The following is a 20,446-nucleotide window of genomic DNA, read 5'->3' as shown; positions in this document are numbered from 1 at the left end:
GGGAAATGGATAGGTTAAAGTTAGATATAGTGGGAATTAGTGAAGTTCGGTGGCAGGAGGAACAAGACTTCTGGTCAGGTGACTACAGGGTTATAAATACAGTATCAAATAGGGGTAATGCAGGAGTAGGTTTAATAATGAATAGGAAAATAGGAATGCGGGTAAGATACTACAAACAGCATAGTGAACGCATTATTGTAGCCAAGATAGATACGAAGCCCACACCTACTACAGTAGTACAAGTTTATATGCCAACTAGCTCTGCAGATGAGGAAGAAATTGAAGAAATGTATGATGAAATAAAAGAAATTATTCAGATAGTGAAGGGTGACGAAAATTTAATAGTAATGGGTGACTGGAATTCGAGTGTAGGAAAAGGGAGAGAAGGAAACATAGTAGGTGAATATGGATTGAGGGAGAGAAATGAAAGAGGAAGCCGTCTGGTAGAATTTTGCACAGAGCACTACTTAATCATAGCTAACACTTGGTTTAAGAATCATGAAAGAAGGTTGTATACACGGAAGAACCCTGGAGATACTAAAAGGTATCAGATAGATTATATAATGGTAAGACAAAGATTTAGGAACCAAGTTTTAAATTGTAAGACATTTCCAGGGGCAATTGTGGACTCTGACCACAATCTATTAGTTATGACCTGTAGATTAAAACTGAAGAAACTGTAAAAAGGTGGGAATTTAAGGAGATGGGACCTGGATAAACTGAAAGAACAAGAGGTTGTACAGAGTTTCAGGGAGAGCATAAGGGAACAAATGGCAGGAATGGGGGAAAGAAATACAGTAGAATGGGTAGCTCTGAGAGATGAAGTAGTGAAGGCAGTGGAGGATCAAGTAGGTAGAAAGACGAGGGCTAGTAGAAATCCTTGGGTAACAGAAGAAATATTGAATTTAATTGATGAAAGGAGAAAATATAAAAATGCAGTAAATGAAGCAGGCAAAAAGGAATACAAACGTCTCAAAAATGAGATCGACAGGAAGTGCAAAATGGCTAAGCAGGGATGGCTAGAGGACAAATGTAAGGATGTAGAGACTTACCTCACTAGGGGTAAGATAGATAATGCCTACAGGAAAATTAAAGAGACCTTTGGAGATAAGAGAACCACTTGTATGAACATCAAGAGCTCAGATGGAAACCCAGTTCTAAGCAAAGAAGGGAAAGCAGAAAGGTGGAAGGTGTATATAGAGGGTCTATACAAGGGCGATGTACTTGAGGACAATATTATGGAAATGGAGGAGGATTTGGATGAGGATGAGATGGGAGATGCGATATTGCGTGAAGAGTTTGACAGAGCATTGAAAGACCTGAGTCGAAACAAGGCCCACGGAGTACACAACATTCCACTGGAACTACTGACGGCCTTGGGAGAGCCAGTCCTGACAAAACTCTACCGTCTGGTGAGTAAGGTGTATGAAACAGGCGAAATACCCTCAGACTTCAAGAAGAATATAATAATTCCAATCCCAAAGAAAGCATGTGTTGACAGATGTGACAATTACCAAACTATTAGTTTAATAAGCCACATCTGCAAAATACTAACGCGAATTCTTTACAGACGAATGGAAAAACTGATAGATGCCGACCTCGGGGAAGATCAGTTTGGATTCCGTAGAAATGTTGGAACACGTGAGGCAATACTGACCCTACGACTTATCTTAGAAGCTAGATTAAGGAAGGGCAAACCTACGTTTATAGCATTTGTAGACTTAGAGAAAGCTTTTGACAATGTTGCCTGGAATACTCTTTTTCAAATTCTGGAGGTGGCAGGGGTAAAATACAGGGAGCGAAAGGTTATTTACAATTTGTACAGAAACCAGATGGCAGTTATAAGAGTCGAGGGGCATGAAAGGGGAGCAGTGGTTGGGAACGGAGTGACACAGGGTTGTAGCCTACCCCCCGACATTATTCAATCTCATATTGAGCAAACAAAAGAAAAATTTGGAGTAGGAATTAAAATCACTGGAGAAGAAATAAAAACTTTGAGGTTCGTTGATGACATTGTAATTCTGTCAGAGACAGCAAAGGACTTGGAAGAGCAGTTGAACGCAATGGATAGTGTCTTGAAAGGAGGATATAAGATGAACATCAACAAATGGAAAACGAGGATAATGGAATGTAGTCGAATTAAGTCGGGTGTTGCTGAGGGAATTAGATTAGTAATTGAGACACTTAAAGTAGTAAAGGAATTTTGCTATTTGGGGAGCAAAGTAACGGATGATGGTCGAAGTAGAGAGGACATAAAATGTAGACTGGCAATGGCAAGGAAGCGTTTCTGAAGAAGAGAAATTTGTTAACATCGAGTATAGATTTAAGTGTCAGGAAGTCGTTTCTGAAAGTATTTATATGGAGTGTAGCCATGTACGGAAGTAAAATATGGATAATAAATAGTTTGGACACGAAGAGAATAGAAGCTTTCGAAATGTGGTGCTACAAAAGAATGCTGAAGATTAGATGGATAGATCACATAACTAACGAGGGGGTATTGAATAGGATTGGGGAGAAGAGAAGTTTGTGGCACAACTTGACGAGAAGAAGGAATCGGTTGGTAGGACATGTTCTGAGGCATCAAGGGATCACCAATTTGGTATTGGAGTGCAGCGTGGAGGGTAAAAATCGTAGAGGGAGACCAAGACATGAATACACTAAGCAGATTCAGAAGGATGTAGGTTGCAGTAGGTACTCTGAGATGAGGAAGCTTGCACAGGATAGGGTAGCATGGAGAGCTGTGTGAAACCATTATCAGGACTGAAGACCACAACAGCAACAACTGTAAAATAGTTTTACATTAGCACATTGCAAACAACAAATTAACAAAATTTAGCCAATAAATACACCGCAGAACGTAGATGAATTATTTTTCTTTTTGTAAGTGGAGCTGGAGGTTTGTTCGGTCACTTTTGATGGGGGGAAAGAGGGGTGGGGTATCGAGGAGAATATACCTTTAGCTACGAAGTGTGAACATGGTTGGCTAACATCTAGGTATGAGTGTTGCATCATATAATAGAAGGGCATTCACTGAAACATACAGTAGTGGTGTGTATGTACAGAAGAGTAAGATAACTTAAAAACATTGAAATGCATGTATAAAAGCAGAAGGTTGATCAGGTAAATGCTATTAACAGGATATTGTACCCCAACCATATGTATGTAGAGGGTGGTGCAAAAAGAACACACGGATCCGACTTGCATAGTGGTGGGAGTCAAATCGTTGGCTGAGGAACACATTTTGTAGGTGATCGTTCAGTTTCAGTCACAATGGATCATGCACCATCGCATTTTTGCTGTTTAACATTTCTTCAAAAGTAATGACTGATCACAGTCCAACTGTTTTTCTGTACACGCTTCAGTGATCCTCAAAATGGTTAAATAACCAATCGTAACACAATATTGCACTGGGTTGCTCTTTTTGCCCAAGTGGGTCAGTCATGAAGCACACATCGCCTGGTCATTCTCGCAAGGTGCAAACACAGGAAAATGTCAATAGGGTAAGAACATCTGTTCTTCAAAGTCTTCACTGCTCCACTTGGCGTGCTCCAACTCTGGACTTGTCTCTTCGCTCGCTGCAGTGCTTCCTGAAGGATGAATTACGTTTTAATCATTACAAAATTATGATCATGCAGAAGCTCCACTACCCTGATTACGGTGAACAGACACAGTTTTATGAGAGAATGCTTGATGTTCTTGCTGCTGCTGATTTGTTGATGATGAGCGATAAAGCACACTTTCACTTAGTCACTTAAACAAACAAAACTGTCTATTGGGTGGAAGGCAACCCACAAGAAATGCATCACAAACCACTGCACAGTGCAAAAGTGACAGTGTGATGTGGAGTGTCCAAAGTGGGTATCAATGGGCCTTATTTTTAAGAAGAAGATGGTGCTGGTGTAAGAGTGAATGCTGAACGTTATATTGCAATGCTATGCAATTTAGTACAGCCACAACTGGACACTATGTGGATAAACATGGCAGACATGTGGTTCCAACAAGGTGGAGCCACAGTTCACATGGCTAATGATTCAATGGTAGAAGTTCGAGAAATGTTTCCCCAACACATGCTTTCTCATTTTGGCGATGTCCTCTAGCCAACATGTTTGCCACATTCATCTGTTTATGACTTCTTCTTAGGGGGTTATCCAAAAAGTAAAGTGTAATGGAACAAATCTTATACACTTAATGACCTGAAAGTTGCAATACAGCAAGAAACTACCGCTGTTTCCCATGACATGTCGACAAACATGATGGCAAACTTCAAAGAAAGACTTAATACGTATTCACAAAGAATGCCGCTATCTGCCTGACAAATTTAAAACGTGAAAAATGTGACAATTCATAATTGGATACATTGCCAAATGCAGTTATGTGAGTACATTTTGCATGTTATCAAAACAGAGCCAATTATACTATTTTGAAATTGATGCATTCTTTATGTGACACCCTGTAGGTATGTGTGCATGTATGTGTGGGTGCTGGGATGGAAAGTACAGGTGGACATAGGCGAAAAGAATGACCTATAATAGAGATGTTATCACTGTAGATAATTAAATGATTGTGTACGGATAATCTTTCTGTGGAAGGAAGTGTATCTTGACAGCTACTATGTAAGTTGATATAATTAGTTTTCAGGTTTCTTCAAAGCAGCAAAGTTTTCCTGTGTAAAGTCAAGTGGGAACGTTAGAGCAGAGAGAGCTTCGAGTCATCAGCCAAGTGCACACAGGCCGAAGCCTCTGCAGGACGACAACCCTATGGCAGCACCCTCGACATGAAGACGACATACATGCCGTGCAGCTCGACTGCAGCCCAGTTGTAGACCAGCAGTTCTACAACTTCCACAGGGGCATCAAGATTAGGCACTTGTATAGCAGCGACTTAGGAACTGCATCACCTCTCTTGTATTATGAAGGGACCTCTTACTTGTCTGTCCCCATTTGCTTGTGACACATCATTGTAAATTTTGAAAGTTAAGTATCATCATTTAATTTTCTGAAATAAAACTCATTAATCTGATTTGCTTGAATTGTTGTCTAGTGATCAGAGAAGCAGCTTTGTAAGGCACCCCATATTTGACGACTAAGTAAGACAGAAAGTAGATGAATTTACACATGTTTGTTAATCTGTTCCAAATGCTAATTCAAAGGTGACATAATAAAGAGAAAGCTGTCTGAGTTAAGTATGCTACATTCCAGGTTTGGAAAGACAGGAACCTGATTACAGAATGCTGAACAACAAATACTTGTTAACGGTTCAATACCATCTCTGGTTCAGTGGCAGTTTATGAATGCTGACTGTGATTGACGAGGAAACTGGCCTCATAACAATGAATATGGTGTTCCCTGTAACAGCTAAACAAGAAACTATACCAGTATAGCTCTGCAAGTTTTATAGTGTCTTAAATGGTCCTCCTAGAGGAATCTCTGTTCTCTCTTTACTTTTCATGCCCGAGGTGTATCACTCGTCAAGTGATTACCAAAAGTTTTATGACCATTGTTAGAGAAGCCAGAGTTCTGGAATAAATGTACATGAATAGATGAAATATGGGCGATTTGACTACATGGCTACTGGGCTGATGGTCCTAAGAATGAATAGTGTACGAAAGAAAAACATGAAATACTATAAAAAACTGTAATGATCTGCATGGGTAATAAATATTTGTTATCTGATGTCCCATATACATAGTAAAAGAATGATTATCTGACATGTGTTAAGAAACTTGTCAAAGCAACAAAGACAAATAATTGCCTACAATTACTAGCTTATAATTCATTGCTGAAGCCTCCAACATATTACTCCTGTAAGGCGAATAAAAACTTTTCAAACTTTTGAAGGGGCATTAAGCAGTCATTTCACCCAAACTCATCTCTGAATTGAGCAAGTAGAAACTTTGGTACAATTAAGGAAGTCCATTTGTCATACATATTGCAGTAATTTTTTTTAGTGCAGACATTTTTAGCGAAAGTATACATATAAGGTTAAGTCAAATTTCACGCACCTGACAATGATTTAAAAATTATTACGCAAATGTCTTATCCTGCATGGAATTCTCTCTTCCATGATGCATGTATGATATTATGTATTACTCCCAACATTTCCACAACCATCTTTAGAACAGCACAAAACAATGTACTCTTTACTGCCTGCCCACAACACCACCACCACCAATGCTGTCAAGAAGTCTCCCTAAGATATAACTTTTCTAAATTTATTCAATAGGGTTTCATGATAATGTCACGTCTCATCCAAGGATCTCCATTTCAAGTTCTCCAAATCCCTCAGTCACACTTTTCTTAGAACTACTGCACCCTGTCGATACTGCAAGGAGGAATCAAATTAAAACAAACTTTTTTTTTTAATTGAGGAAAAGTGGAATGCAAGTGTATCAATGTTCAACAGTCTACTCTCATGAGGAAAAAAAACTAAAATTTGGGTGAGTGTGCAGCCACTCGTGCACCACCTGTTGCAGCTTTTCCATCACTTCTTTGAATAGTTCAAACTTAAGGTAATCACTCAGTGTGAGGTCAGATGAATACAGAAGGTGTCTCAAGAGTATCAAAGTGCAGGTCTTCGATGGTTGCAAGTGCTGCACTGGCAGTATGTGGACAAGCACTGCCATGTTTCAAAATCACACCTGTAATGAGAAGCCCTTGCCACTTTGTTCTTATTACATGCTGAAGCTGATTTTTTTATTATGGAATATGATGCACTGGTGTTGGGGTTTCCCCTAGTTGTGTAGTGTTCCAAGAGAACACCTCATTCATCCCAAAAGGATGTCATCACAATTTTCTCTGCAGATACCTACATCTGAAACATCTTGGGTTTTGGTGGTGCTTGTTCTCTTCGTTTTGGGTTGGTGGTGATGTACCAAGGACTTGTCTCTTGTAATGACTTTTCACGAACAAGCCATCACCTTTTGCTTCAAAGTGCCAAAAAAGTTCTTCACAGACATCAATGTGTCGCTCTTTAAGTTCTGGAGTAAATTGCCATTGCATCCATCTTGCATACACTTCACGCAACTTAAGCATTTCATGAATGATGTGATGTGCTGAGCCATGACTAATGATAAGATCTACAGGTATTTCATCTACCATCACACGATGATTCTCCATCACAATGGCTTCAATGGTCACGATAGACTCTGGTGTGACAACGAGATGTGCTTGACCTGGATGCTGAGCATCTTGTCACAAAAGTGACACCCATTTCTGAAATTCCTATTCCACTTTTACACTTTTTACAGTGACAAGCATCGTCACACTGGACCTTCACTCGCTTATGGATTTCAACAGGTTTCATATCTTCACTGTTCAGAAAACAGTATGACAGAACACTATTCATCCTTGTTGCAAGTGGGCGGCCACGTAATTGCTGCTGCTTGGAGGACATACCTTACATCAATGGTAGCAGTGCTGCCAACTTCCAGAACAATGGCGTGAAATGTCTATATTTAATAACATTTTCAAAGTTTCCATCTGACTTACCAAGTAGCAGCTTCTCTAAATTCACATGGTCTGTTGCCATGTATATTTGATGTTGTTGTTGTTGCGGTCTTCAGTCCTGAGACTGGTTTGATGCAGCTCACCATGCTACTCTATCCTGTGCAAGCTGCTTCATCTCCCAGTACCTACTGCAACCTACATCCTTCTGAATCTGCTTAGTGTATTCATGTCTTGGTCTCCCTCTACGATTTTTACCCTCCACGCTGCACTCCAATACCAAATTGGTGATCCTTTGATGCCTCAGAACTTGTCCTACCAACCGATCCCTTCTTCTAGTCAATTTGTGCCACAAACTCCTCTTCTCTCCAATTCTATTCAATACCTCCACATTAGTTATGTGATCTACACATCTTATCTTCAGCATTCTTCTGTAGCACCACATTTCGAAAGCTTCTATTCTCTTCTTGTCCAAACTATTTACCGTCCATGTTTCACTTCCATACATTCCATACATAGCTACAATCCATTCAAATACTTTCAGAAATGACTTCCTGACACTTAAATCTATATTCGATGTTAACAAATTTCTCTTCTTCAGAAACGCTTTCCTTGCCATTGCCAGTCTACATTTTATATCCTCTCTACTTCGACCATCATCAGTTATTTTGCTCCCCAAATAGCAAAACTCCTTTACTACTTTAAGTGTCTCATTTCCTAATCTAATTCCCTCAGCATCACCCGACTTAATTCCACTACATTCCATTATCCTCGTTTTGTTTTTGTTGATGTTCATCTTATATACTCCTTTCAAGACACTATCCATTCCGTTCAACTTCTCTTCCAATTCCTTTGCTGTCTCTGACAGAATTAGAATGTCATCGGCGAACCTCAAAGTTTTTATTTCTTCTCCATGGATTTTAAAATCTACTCCGAATTTTTCTTTTGTTTCCTTTACTGCTTGCTCAATATACAGATTGAATAACATCGGGGAGAGGCTACAACCCTGTCTTACTCCCTTCCCAACAACTGCTTCCCTTTCATCTCCCTCGACCCTTATAACTGCCGTCTGGTTTCTGTACGAACTGTAAATAACCTTTCGCTCTCTGTATTTTACTCCTGGCACCTTTAGAATTTGAAAGAGTATTCCAGTCAACATTATCAAAAGCTTTCTCTAAGTCTACAAATGCTAGGAACATAGGTTTGCCTTTACTTAATCTTTCTTCTAAGATAAGTCGTAAGGTCAGTATTGCCTCACGTGTTCCAGTATTTCTACAGAAACTGATCTTTCCCGAGGTCGGTTTCTACTAGTTTTTCCATTCGTCTGTAAAGAATTCGTGTTCTTTGGGATTGGAATTATTATGTTCTTCTTGAAGTCTGAGGGTATTTCACCTGTTTCATACACCTTGCTCACCAGACAGTGGAGTTTTGTCAGGACTGACTCTCCCAAGGCCATCAGTAGTTCCAATGGAATGTTGTCTACTCCTTGGGCCTTGTTTCGATTCAGGTCTTTCAGTGCTCTGTCAAACTCTTCACGCAGTATCGTATCTCCCATTTCATCTTCATCTACATCCTCTTCCATTTCCATAATATTGTCCTCAAGTACATCGCCCTTGTATAGACCCCCTATATACTCCTTCCACCTTTCTGCTTTCCCTTCTTTGCTTAGAACTGGGTTTCCATCTGACCTCTTGGTATTCATACAAGGTGTTCTCTTTTCTCCAAAGGTCTCTTTAATTTTCCTGTAGGCAGTACCTATCTTATCCCTAGTGAGATAAGCCTCTACATCCTTACATTTGTCCTCTATCCATCCCTGCTTAGCCATTTTGCACTTCCTGTTGATCGCATTTTTGAGACATTTGTATTCCTTTTTGCCTGCTTCATTTACTGCATTTTTATACTTTCTCCTTTCATCAATTAAATTCAATATTTCTTCTGTTACCCAAGGATCTCTACCAGCCCTCATCTTTTTACCTACTTTATCCTCTGCTGCGTTCACTACTTCATCCCTCAAAGATGTAATGGTTGCTTGGAAATTCAGTAGCCTTATTTTCTTGTTATGCTCATCAATACAGTCTTTCATCAATATTTCTAAAGAACACAAGAGACTTTGATATTTGAAATCAGAAGCATTTATAGCTTTATAATTTATAAGCCATCTCCACACACACACACACACACACACACACACACACACACACACACACACACAATCTACTGCATTAATTTCCAGTCAAAGAAACTCACGTTCAGTAATCTTTTGTCGATTTCTGGAACAGCCTTTTCAATAGCTGTTTTCTGTATAAATGCACATGCTAATTCCATATTATCTTGAGCTGCAACTTGAGCTGCCTGTTCAATCATTTCCTTCTGCTGAGGTGTAGCACCCTGACAAAAATAAAAGGATTCATAGTTAGGTCAGTCCAGTTTGCGCAACTGACAAAAACATTCCTTCTATCAATAATAATTAACATTAATAAAATGCTTAAGGTATTTGGCATGCAATACTGACAGTTTATGTGCTTTGAAAGTGTTCCACAATCTGTAAAATGAGACAGCAGAACTTTCATTATTACCTTACTAAACAGACACAATTTTATGCAGAAACTGCTCTCTCTAAACTAAAAGTGCAACTTGATTCTTAAAATGTTGGCCATTGTGATCTAGCGGTAAAGTGCCAAGGACACAAGATCAAATCCCAGTCAGACCAAGGAATATTTCAGTCCATCTTCACCCTCAATGGTGTGAAGATTTGCTAGGGACGATGAACAGTTTGGGTTCCATGTTAAACATTAGCTCTTCTTCCTCCAGGAGGATTACTGGAGTAGGTTAGGGATACCTAAGTTACCAAAGTGACCATGCTGTTGAGCCACTTGGAATTATCATTATTAAAACATTTTTGTTTTCAAAAAAATTGCACCAAGTTTCAAAAGTTGCTTCTGGAAGAAAGGCATTTTACAGTACATTCTCTGTTTCTGTGTGCAATATGTACTTATTGTTTGTCTGAAGGTACAGTGGATAAATGTCAGGCTATAAATGTAATGGTTTCAGGCTCTGACAAACAAGATTTTTTTGACATGTGGATCACTTCTGGCCAAGAAAAAAATGAAATAAATATATCAATGTTGAAAAATGAATTGCAAATACTGCAACATCATTAGAAGTGGACCACTAGTGTGTACTGGAACATTTTATCACAGGCACTAGTAACTGAAGGTTTTCTGAACAGACCATTCCAGTATTTGATGTTTGTCTACCTTTCTATCACATGTGGTGACCATTTCCCCAGTTGCAATATAATATTGTGCAGCAACAGTCAAAAGTTTTCAATCATCTGTCACCACTATCAATTTGTGATTGAAACAGGGATTTTGTTTTGGATTTCTATCATATCCCCATTCTAATAATAAATCAAATATAAACATGTAAAGACTAAGTGCGTATGTTGTGTATCTGATTAGTTGTTAGCATAGAGGGTTGCTGATCAGTACATGAAACAGCACTGATGGCCCTTTACATAAGACTGTTAATTCAAATTGCCCTCATCCCTTCAGCTGTCTGTGTAGCAATCAGTTCACATTATATCATTTGCATCTAGTGGTGTGTTATATACATATATAAGAAAGGATATATTGAAGGGCAAGTTCCCATCTCCGGAGTTCTGATAGGTTGGTGTCAGTGGGAAGTATCCAGAAAACTCAAGACGGTTTAACACTGTGCCAAGATGTGCTGGCCGTGCACCAAGGCATGTTTAGCCACAGGTGATCCTCATTACCAACAAACACTGTCTGCCTGTGTCCGTTCATGTGAATGGACAGTTTGTTGCTGGTCATTCCCACATAGAAGGCTTCACAGTGTAGGCAGGTCAGTTGGTAAATCAAGCAGCTCTGCCTTTGATCGTGTACACTTTCCTGGTTACAGGACTGGAGTAGGTGATGGTGGGAGGGTGCATGGGACAGGTTTTACACCGGGGGTGGTTACAAGGGTAGGAGCCAAAGGGTAGGGACGGTGGTTTGTGGATTTCATAGGGATGAACCAAGAGGTTACGAAGGTTAGGTGGACGGCGGAAAGACACTCTTGGTGGAGTGGGGAGGATTTCATGAACGTTGGATCTCATTTCAAGGCAGGATTTGAGGAAGTTGTATCCCTGCTGGAGAGCCACATTCAGAGTCTGATCCAGTCCCGGAAAGTATCCTGTCACAAGTGGGGCTCTTTTGGGGTTCTTCTGTGGGAGGTTCTGGGTTTGAGGGGATGATGAAGTGGTGCTGGTTATTTGCTTTTGTACCAGGCCGGGAGGGTAGTTGCAGGATGCAAAAAGCTGTTTTCAGTTTGTTGGTGTAATGGTTCAGGGATTCAGGACTGGAGCAGATTCGTTTGCCACGAAGACCTAAGCTGTAGGGAAGGGACCGTTTGATATGGAATGGGTGGCGACTGTCATAATGGGAGGTACTGTTGCTTGTTGGTGGGTTTGATTTGGACAGATGTATGAAGCTGGCCATTGGACAGATGGAGGTCAATGTCGATGAAAGTGGCATGGGATTTGGAGTAAGGCCAGGTGAATCAGGGAACCAAAGGAGATGAGGTTGGAGAGGAAATTCTGGAGTTGTTCTTCACTGTGAGTCCAGATCATGAAGATTTCATCAATAAATCCGTACCAAACTTTGGGTTGGCAGGGCTGGGTAACCAAGAAGGCTTCCTCTAAGCGACACACAAACAGATTGGCATACGAGGGGGCCATCCTGGTACCCATGGCTGCTCCCTTTAGTTGTTGGTATGTCTGACCTGCAAAAGTGAAGAAGTTGCGAGTTAGGATGAAGCTGGCTACGGTAACGAGGTAAGAGGTTTTAGGTAGGGTGGCAGGTGATCTGTGTGAAAGGAAGTGCTCCATCGCAGCAAGGCCCTGGACGTGCGGGATATTTGTGTATAGGGAAGTGGCATCAATGGTTACAAGGATGGTTTCCGGGGGTAACAGACTGGGTAAGGATTCCAGGCGTTCGAGAAAGTGGTTGGTGTCTTTGATGAAGGATGGGAGACTGCATGTAATGGGTTCAAGGTGTTGATCTACGTAGGCAGAGATACGTTCTGTGGGGGCTTGGTAACTAGCTACAATGGGGCAGCCGGGATGGTTTGGGTTAGGAAGTAGGTAGGGGTGCGAGGTGTCGGGAGGTCAGGAGGAGAATGGAGTCAGGTGAAAGGTTTTGTAGGGGGCCTAAGGTTCTGAGGATTCCTTGAAGCTCCGCCTGGACATCAGGAATGAGATTACCTTGGCAAACTTTGTATGTAGTATTGCCTGAAAGCTGACGCAGTCCTTCAGCCACATACTCCCGACAACCAAGTACCACCGTCGTGGAACCCTTGTCAGCCGGAAGAATGATGATGGATCGGTCAGCTTTCAGATCACATATAGCCTGGGCTTCAGCTGTGGTTATGTTAGGAGTAGGATTAAGGTTTTTTAAGAAAGACTGAGAGGCAAGGCTGGAAGTGAGAAATTCCTGGAAGGTTTGGAGAGAGTGATTTTGAGGAAGAGGAAGGTGGGTCCCGCTGTGATGGAGGACGGAACTGTTCCAGGCAGGGTTCAATTTGGATAGTGTCTTGGGGAGTTGGATGGGAGTATGTTAAGTCCCAATGGGATGAAAGCAGGCGACTAGAATTGGAAACTGTGCTGTAACTATCGACCTCTATCATCAGAAAGGCTGTCCCCGGAGGACAATAGCAACAAAAGTTGGTGGGCCACAATCTACAGTGGTGTTCACATTGCAGCTGTTCAAGCAAACTAGTGGCAATGCAAGTGTTTCGCAATCACACAAGGAAGGTAAGCTCATATATGTACAGAGTAAATTCAGAACGACTCATACAGCACCTGCAATTTGCAAGGAAGTAAACAGTACTGTGAGCCTCTCCCATCTCAGTTCAACAGTGCAACACTGTCTGCGTAAACAAAATTTAAAGGGGAGCATAGCAGCCGAAAACTTTTATTCGAAAACAAAATAAGGTGAAAAAGACTGCACAGGGCACAGCAACATAAAAACTGGGGCATGCGACAATGGTCCAAGGTGTTATTCAGGGACAAATTTAAGTTTCAAATATTTGGAAGCCGTTGTCATCTATTGTTTGTTCATCAAGTTCATGGAGAACATAAGAAGTGTCAGTATGTGATGCCAATGGTGAAGCGTAGTGGAGAGTTGGTAATGGTACAAAGATGTTTTGTGGGTGATACGCACTGTGATCTAGTGAGAATTAATGAAACATTAAAGAAGGAAGGATATACAGGATACTGATCAACAATGCCATTCCATGTGGTACAAGAGACAGTGGTGTGGGTTTATGCTGCAACAGGGACACTGAACATGCTTCTAAATCATACAGTGGGTATGTCAATAGAAATCTGCAAAATTATTACAAAATCTTATCTCCAGAACACTGAGTGTTTGTGCACCTGTCCTGAGAGCAAATGGCAGGTGCTTTGAAGGGGCTAAATTGTGAACGATAGTGTATTGCACTTAATGACAGAGACAGAGAATATTTATTTTGTTGCTTTATTTAGTTTGTATGATGTCTCTGTACACTGAAATAATATTTATAGTATTTATCATGCATAATAAACTTTTGACTGGTAGTTTATCAAAATTGGTCAACACTTTCCCAAGGAATTCACTGCAACTAGTTTCCCATCTGATGCTTCACACCAATGGTATGTTTATTATTGTAGGACTGTGTGTGTTTCTCAGCTGCAGCCATTCTACCCACAAGAGTGTTAGCTAGCAGATGCACAAATGGAGTGTGAAGTAGCAGTCGACAAACAGAAATGAAGATTACGTTGTTGACAAAAATTGACTGATGTTCTAGTAATTACACATGGTTATGATAATTACACCTATACATATATAGTTCAGTGCTGTAGCAATATACAACAACCCAGAATGACATCACACATACATGCAACCAATTTGAATGTAGTAGTAATACTTGGCTGATTTTTAATACTTCTGATTTGTGATTGTATTTGTCTCAAAATTTCACTGATTAAGATAAAGAAATTTTGAAAATATAATTTAATTGGATAGATAAAAAAAATCTACTCACCAAGTAGCGGCAGGACAAAGAAAAAAATTATGGAAATATGCAAGCTTTTGGAGCCAAAGGCTCCTCCTCCTAGCAAAAAGTTTGAAGGGGAAGACAGTGGGATGAAGGAAAAGAACTGGCAAGGTTCAGGAAATAGGGAGTTATAGAAAAGCCACCCAGAACCCCAGGTAAGGGGGAAATTATTGGACAGGATGAAAAAGAAAATACTGGAACTACCTACTACAGAATGAAACTCTGGATTAGAATTGCTTGAGACACACAGCTACATAATTGTCTGATATGAGTGAATTAATAACTAACTTAGAAGTCGGTCCAGACACTGCAGGACTTTCAAGGGATGGCACATTGAAAGAAGTAGGATATTTTGTCCGATCTGAGAGTAAATTCATTCAACCAATGAGGAAGTGACAATTTTTATATAATTCTTCCTTAACATGAATATACTGTAATTTGACACTAAGTATTCCAGGACCAACTGAAAACTGAATCTTACACTTTCAGCATTACTGGCATAACATTCAACCAACTGAGTAGAGAGATATGCTTAAAAGTATCACAGCGTGTGAGGAGGAGGAAGCGATTGTCACACAATGAAAAATACTTAAAATTACACACCGTTAAAACAGAAACAAATGCTGTCTTCAGATTTGTGCTTATTGAGACCAGCAACTGATCTCTACAGGTTATCATGGCCATTCCTGCTGTCAAGTTTCGCACCATATGGTGGGCTGCAGCACGCATTCGAGATTCGTCTGGATCCAAGGCAAAGTCCTAAAAAAAAAAAACCACAACAATCAATACAAGTATCGCAACATATTGAATATGTATACAAAAAGTACATAGGCATTTCTATTTTCACGCTCTCCTGTTGTACCTTTTTGATTATCTGTTCACATGTGGTAAGAGCTATTTTGATGGAACGGTCAACGACTGGATGAATCCACTCTTGAATTGCACGTTCGACAGCTGGTCGTACAAACTGTTTCAGCTGCGGATGAGTTTGGAACAGTGCAAGCTGGGAAAAATAAATAAAAAAATAATATAAAATAATGTTTAAGAAAATAAAATTTGAGAACAAATCAACTGGTAATTTTTGTTAATTGGCATAAACTGGAGCACATATTTACCTGGGAATTGATTGTTATATGAGGAGCCAAACTGTTCACTGTACTTATACAGATGTCCATATAACCAAAACGAGGTTCTGGTGGTCCTGTTGGAAGACTTGAAGTAGGTGTCGTGTTGGTGGGAGCAACAGAAGTTGGTGGTGTTGCAGCAGACGATATTGTTATTTGTGCCATTTCCTCCACAGGTGCTGCAGAAGGAGCTGTACTGGTAGCTAAAGAATGTTTGATTTTTAGAGCCAGGCAACATTGTTTTCAAAATTATGTAAATTAAAGAGGAGAGAGATTTGCCAACTACAAAATAAAGAACTTTCTTGTTTTTGGGTAACAAACACAATAAAAATGTCTAAAACTGCTCCATTGATTTCTTAATTTTTTTTGACATTTGAATATTTTTACTACATTAGCTTTTGTTAAGATCCATTCTGTGGTACATGTCTTCTAAAACATTACCTTCTGTCATCATTTCATGTTTTGCAATAAAAAAATTGACAATCAGAAAAGAATCTGAACTGGAAAGTATAGCTGAAACAGACTGTTGATTTCAATGACAAAGACATAAAAATCATACTAAAACACACACTGGAGCTATTCTACACTCAGGTGGAAAGTATTTCTAATGCAGAAACACTTGCAATGGGCGTAATTTTCGGAAAACTCCAAAACACATCATGCCAACTACTTAAAACAACTAATAATAGTAACAGTAATCTTAAAATAATCTATGTTCCAACAAAATAACTTCATTCAGGAACAAAACAAATTATGAAGCATAAAAATGTTCTCTCTCTCCAGTGAGTTAAAAGTGTACTGGTAAAATAGGAGGAAGTTAAAAAGAAATAATATGTGCATTCATGTGTGACTTTTGCCATCACACTGATACGTACCTGATTTTATCAATATTTTTTATTAAAGCAGAATATACCGGGTGATCAAAAAGTCAGTATAAATTTGAAAACTTAATAAACCACGGAATAATGTAGATAGAGAGGTAAAAATTGACACACATGCTTGGAATGACATGGGGGCTTAATTAGAAGAGGGGGGGGGGGGGGGGGGAGGGAGAGAACACCAAGTTCACAAATTGTCCAACAGATGGTGTTGCACAGCAAAACATCAGTGATTGCACATGACAATTGTATATAAAAGGAGCTGTAATGAGAGAGAGAATCAGATGCGCCAGCAGTTGCAGTATGTTGACATTACCTGAAAAGGCACTTTTAGTGAAGCTGTATTATCAGAATGGGGAATGAACTAGTTCAGCTTTACAATCCTATGGCCATAGGAAGGGTATTTGAATGGGTAAAGATCCGCTGACAAATGCAGCTGTGGCGAGAATGATTTTGAAGTTTGAAGCCACGGGCTTTTTAGAAAACAGACCCCGTAGTGACCGACCGAGCACAAGGCGTAATGCTGCTGAGACAGTTCAGGAAGAAATGGAGACTGTAGCGGGTTCGTCTATGCACAGGGAAGTCAGCACTCGTGCAGTCGCACTTCACACCAGTCTTCCATACACTACTGTTTGGTTGGCACTGAGGCGTACCCTCCGATGCTATCCGGACAAAATCCATCGGCATCATGAACTGTTACCTGGCGACTTAGTGAAGTGGAAGGCATTTGTGGTGTGGGCGGTTCAAAAGATGGCGGAAGATGACGATTGGTTGAGTAAAGTGTTGTGGACCGATGAAGCTCATTTCATGCTCCGAGGGTCTGTCAACGTCAAAAACTGCAGAGTTTGGGCTACCAAAAATCCTAGAACTGTCGTGTAAACTCCATTTCACGATGAGAAAGTCATGGTATGGGTTGGATTTACCACATCTACCGTTATCGGGCCTCTTTTCTTCGAGGAAATGCTGGTTTTGTAACTGCTACCATGACAGGTGAGAGGTATACCGATACGTTACAGAATCACGCCATCACCAGCCTGGCTGATAAACACCTGCTGGAACGTACAATGTTTATGCAGGATGGCACTCCACTCCATATTGCTAGACACGTGAAAGATCTCTTGCGCATGTCGTTTGGTAATGATCGTGTGCTCAGTCGCCACTTTCGTCATGCTGGGCCTCCCAGGTCCCCAGACCTCAGTCCGTGCGATTATTGGCTTTGGGGTTACCTGAAGTCGCAAATGTATCATGATCGACCGACATCTCTAGGGATGCTTGAAAACAACATTCAACACCAATGCCTCACCATAACTCCGGACACGCTTTACGGTGCTGTTTACAACATTATTCCTCGACTACAGCTATTGTTGAGAAATGATGGTGGACATATTGAGCATTTCCTGTAAAGAACATCATCTTTGCTTTGTCTTACTTTGTTATGCTAATTATTGCTATTCTGTTCAGATGAAGCGCCATCTGTCGGTAATTTTTTGAACTTTTGTATCTTTTTGGTTCTAATAACCCCTATGTCATTCCAAGCATGTGTGTCAATTTGTACCCCTCTATCTACATTATTCCGCGATTTATTCAGTTTTCAAATTTATATCGACTTTTTGATCACCCGGTATATAAGCCCCCATACTCCATTACATAATAAGCATTATCTCTGCACTTTCCAATTAATTTTTTGAAGTGATCCTCATAAATCTTGCAAATGTTTTCATTCTGTTATACTGAGTACTGAGAACCAGGTTTCGATGAGCAAATTTACGGAAGTAGTGGTGGTAGTGGTGGTGGTGGTGGTTATGGTGGAACAGGAGGAGGAGGATGAAATTCTGCCAAGCCACTAGCTGTGGTATTACCTGTTTGACTCTGTGCTGGTGACTGCGACATCGTTGGCTGTACAATAGCTTCTTGCTTTTTACTTGGATGAGAGAGCTGGTATTCCAAATTCCGTAATTTCTCTTGATCCTTCAAATATAAAGAGGGCTTCAATTCCTGCAAAATAGATATGTTTATTTAACAAGATACTTTGTTTAGATAAAATGATCCAAAAACATGGTTTATTCTACAGACACTTATAAATTTCAAAACTATATATGTGTTACTTACAGAAACATCTATATTCAGATTTTTACACAACACCTCTATCTCAAACTTCAGATTTAATTTTAGGTCTGGTTCTTGGTGCAGCTCTGCTAACACATTCATTATTCCCATTGTCCAAGGATTTGGTGGCTTAAACACCTAGAAACAAGTACATATTATGAAATTAAAATATTATTTCTACAAATGTTGAAGAGAGTATTGCAAACAAAATTTTTATTTCAAACAATGGCAAACCACAAATTTTCTACTGAATGGAATGAATCACACTAACCTTGCTTTTTGCACAAGATTCCAAGACTTTGGCTACAAATGGAACAACGTACAGTAGTTCCTGTTGCCCTTTGTGGTAAGCTTCGGCTAGAAGAGCTTTCAGGTCAATATCTTCCTGCAGGATCGGCCTATTTCTGGCAAGTGTTAGCATTCCAAGCCAATGTCCAAGATTTTTTAGGAGAGAGCGGTCTGAAAAATTGGCAATTCCTTTATCACTTCGGAGGAGGACCTGTTGAAACAAGAGTTACCACAAATTATATTTTTATGAATGAAAGATATTAAACTTACACAAATCAGACAGTGACCAGATAAAACACCTGAAATACTAAAGGACAGTAACCTACCTTTATATTTCGAAAGGTCTCTCTCAAGACCATCTGATTCAGTTCTGGTATTTTCAGAACATCAAGACAATTAGAATACAGAGAGTGGAAATTTAGTTCAATGCTCGCTCTCTTCATTACAAGATACTGTGCCATCCATGGATAATATTCTTCTGTAACTATCTCTCTCAGTTCATCACACTGTAATTAAACAATTTAATTTTCCAATCAGTATTCACAAACAAGAAAACGAGATTTTTAAACACACAAATAATTCCTTAAACTGTAATGTTCTTTTACAAAAGCTGCAACTGTCCATATTATTACCTTACTCTGAAGGTTTAGCTGGCTCAAATTATTGAAAACAAATCCAATTTTATCTTGCAAGGCCTCAGGAGGTGCTGTCATTTTCTCTTCTTTTTCAGTAGCAACAAGTAAAGTGTCAATATTGGTAGCATTTGCTATCGATGGCTGGAAAAAATATGAATATATATATAAAAATAAAATAGAAAGAATCATTCCACATGGGAAAAATATATTAAAAACAAAGATTCCATGACTTACCAAGTGTGAAAGTGCCGGTAGATAGGCACAATAGATAGACACAATAAAAAGACACACAAACACACACACAAAATTTCGAGCTTTCCAATTGGAATGACTCCTTACCCTCTCCCTTAAAACCCACATCCTTTCATCTTTCCTCTCCTTCCCTCTTTCCTGACGAAGCAACCGCCGGTTGCGAAAGCTCGAAATTGTGTGTGTGTGTGTGTGTGTGTGTGTGTGTGTGTGTGTTTTTTATTGTGCCTATCTACCGGCGTTTTCACGCTTGGTAAGTCATGGAATCTTTGTTTTTAATGAATATATATATATTTTTTTTTTCAAACATTACTTTAACAGTTAATGCCAATTAATTGTACAATGCTTACCCAATATCATTAACTATATGAATCACTACATATGTAATATAAACAAATCTAAAGGAAGATTAAACTTACTCTTGCTGCAATGGCTGGGGTTGTGGTTGTTGATTTAGCACTGGAAGTGGTTGTTGTGACAGTAGTCGATGTCAAAGTCTTATACCCTGTTGTAACCGTAGGCATTGGAGAGAGAATAGAAGCCAGACTAACAGGTAACACTGGCCCTGTTGGCCTGTTAGGTGGCTCTTGTGACTGTAACCCGTATTCTACATACTGGGGGAAAAAAAA

The 20,446-nt window shown here is 39.8% G+C and overlaps 1 protein-coding gene across 14 annotated transcripts in view; it reads right to left on the bottom strand.

Annotated features, from left to right (window-relative positions):
- LOC126268073 (CCR4-NOT transcription complex subunit 1) overlaps positions 1-20,446 on the bottom strand; it is a 125,663-nt gene that overhangs the window by 56,281 nt on the left and 48,936 nt on the right. For all 14 annotated transcript variants that reach the window (XM_049973519.1, XM_049973518.1, XM_049973515.1 and 11 more), the window contains exons 17-26: positions 20,237-20,431; positions 19,566-19,709; positions 19,260-19,439; positions 18,917-19,144; positions 18,649-18,783; positions 18,399-18,534; positions 15,653-15,864; positions 15,400-15,540; positions 15,141-15,296; positions 9,690-9,830 (exon numbers count right to left, since the gene is read on the bottom strand). In XM_049973519.1, coding sequence (XP_049829476.1) covers positions 9,690-9,830; positions 15,141-15,296; positions 15,400-15,540; positions 15,653-15,864; positions 18,399-18,534; positions 18,649-18,783; positions 18,917-19,144; positions 19,260-19,439; positions 19,566-19,709; positions 20,237-20,431 — 1,668 coding nt within the window. The remainder of the gene's footprint in view (positions 1-9,689; positions 9,831-15,140; positions 15,297-15,399; positions 15,541-15,652; positions 15,865-18,398; positions 18,535-18,648; positions 18,784-18,916; positions 19,145-19,259; positions 19,440-19,565; positions 19,710-20,236; positions 20,432-20,446) is intronic.

The sequence above is a fragment of the Schistocerca gregaria genome, chromosome 4, assembly GCF_023897955.1.
Source record: "Schistocerca gregaria isolate iqSchGreg1 chromosome 4, iqSchGreg1.2, whole genome shotgun sequence".
Lineage (NCBI taxonomy): Eukaryota > Metazoa > Arthropoda > Insecta > Orthoptera > Acrididae > Schistocerca > Schistocerca gregaria.
Note: the sequence above shows the minus strand (reverse complement) of the source record. Positions and strands in the feature narration are given on the sequence as shown.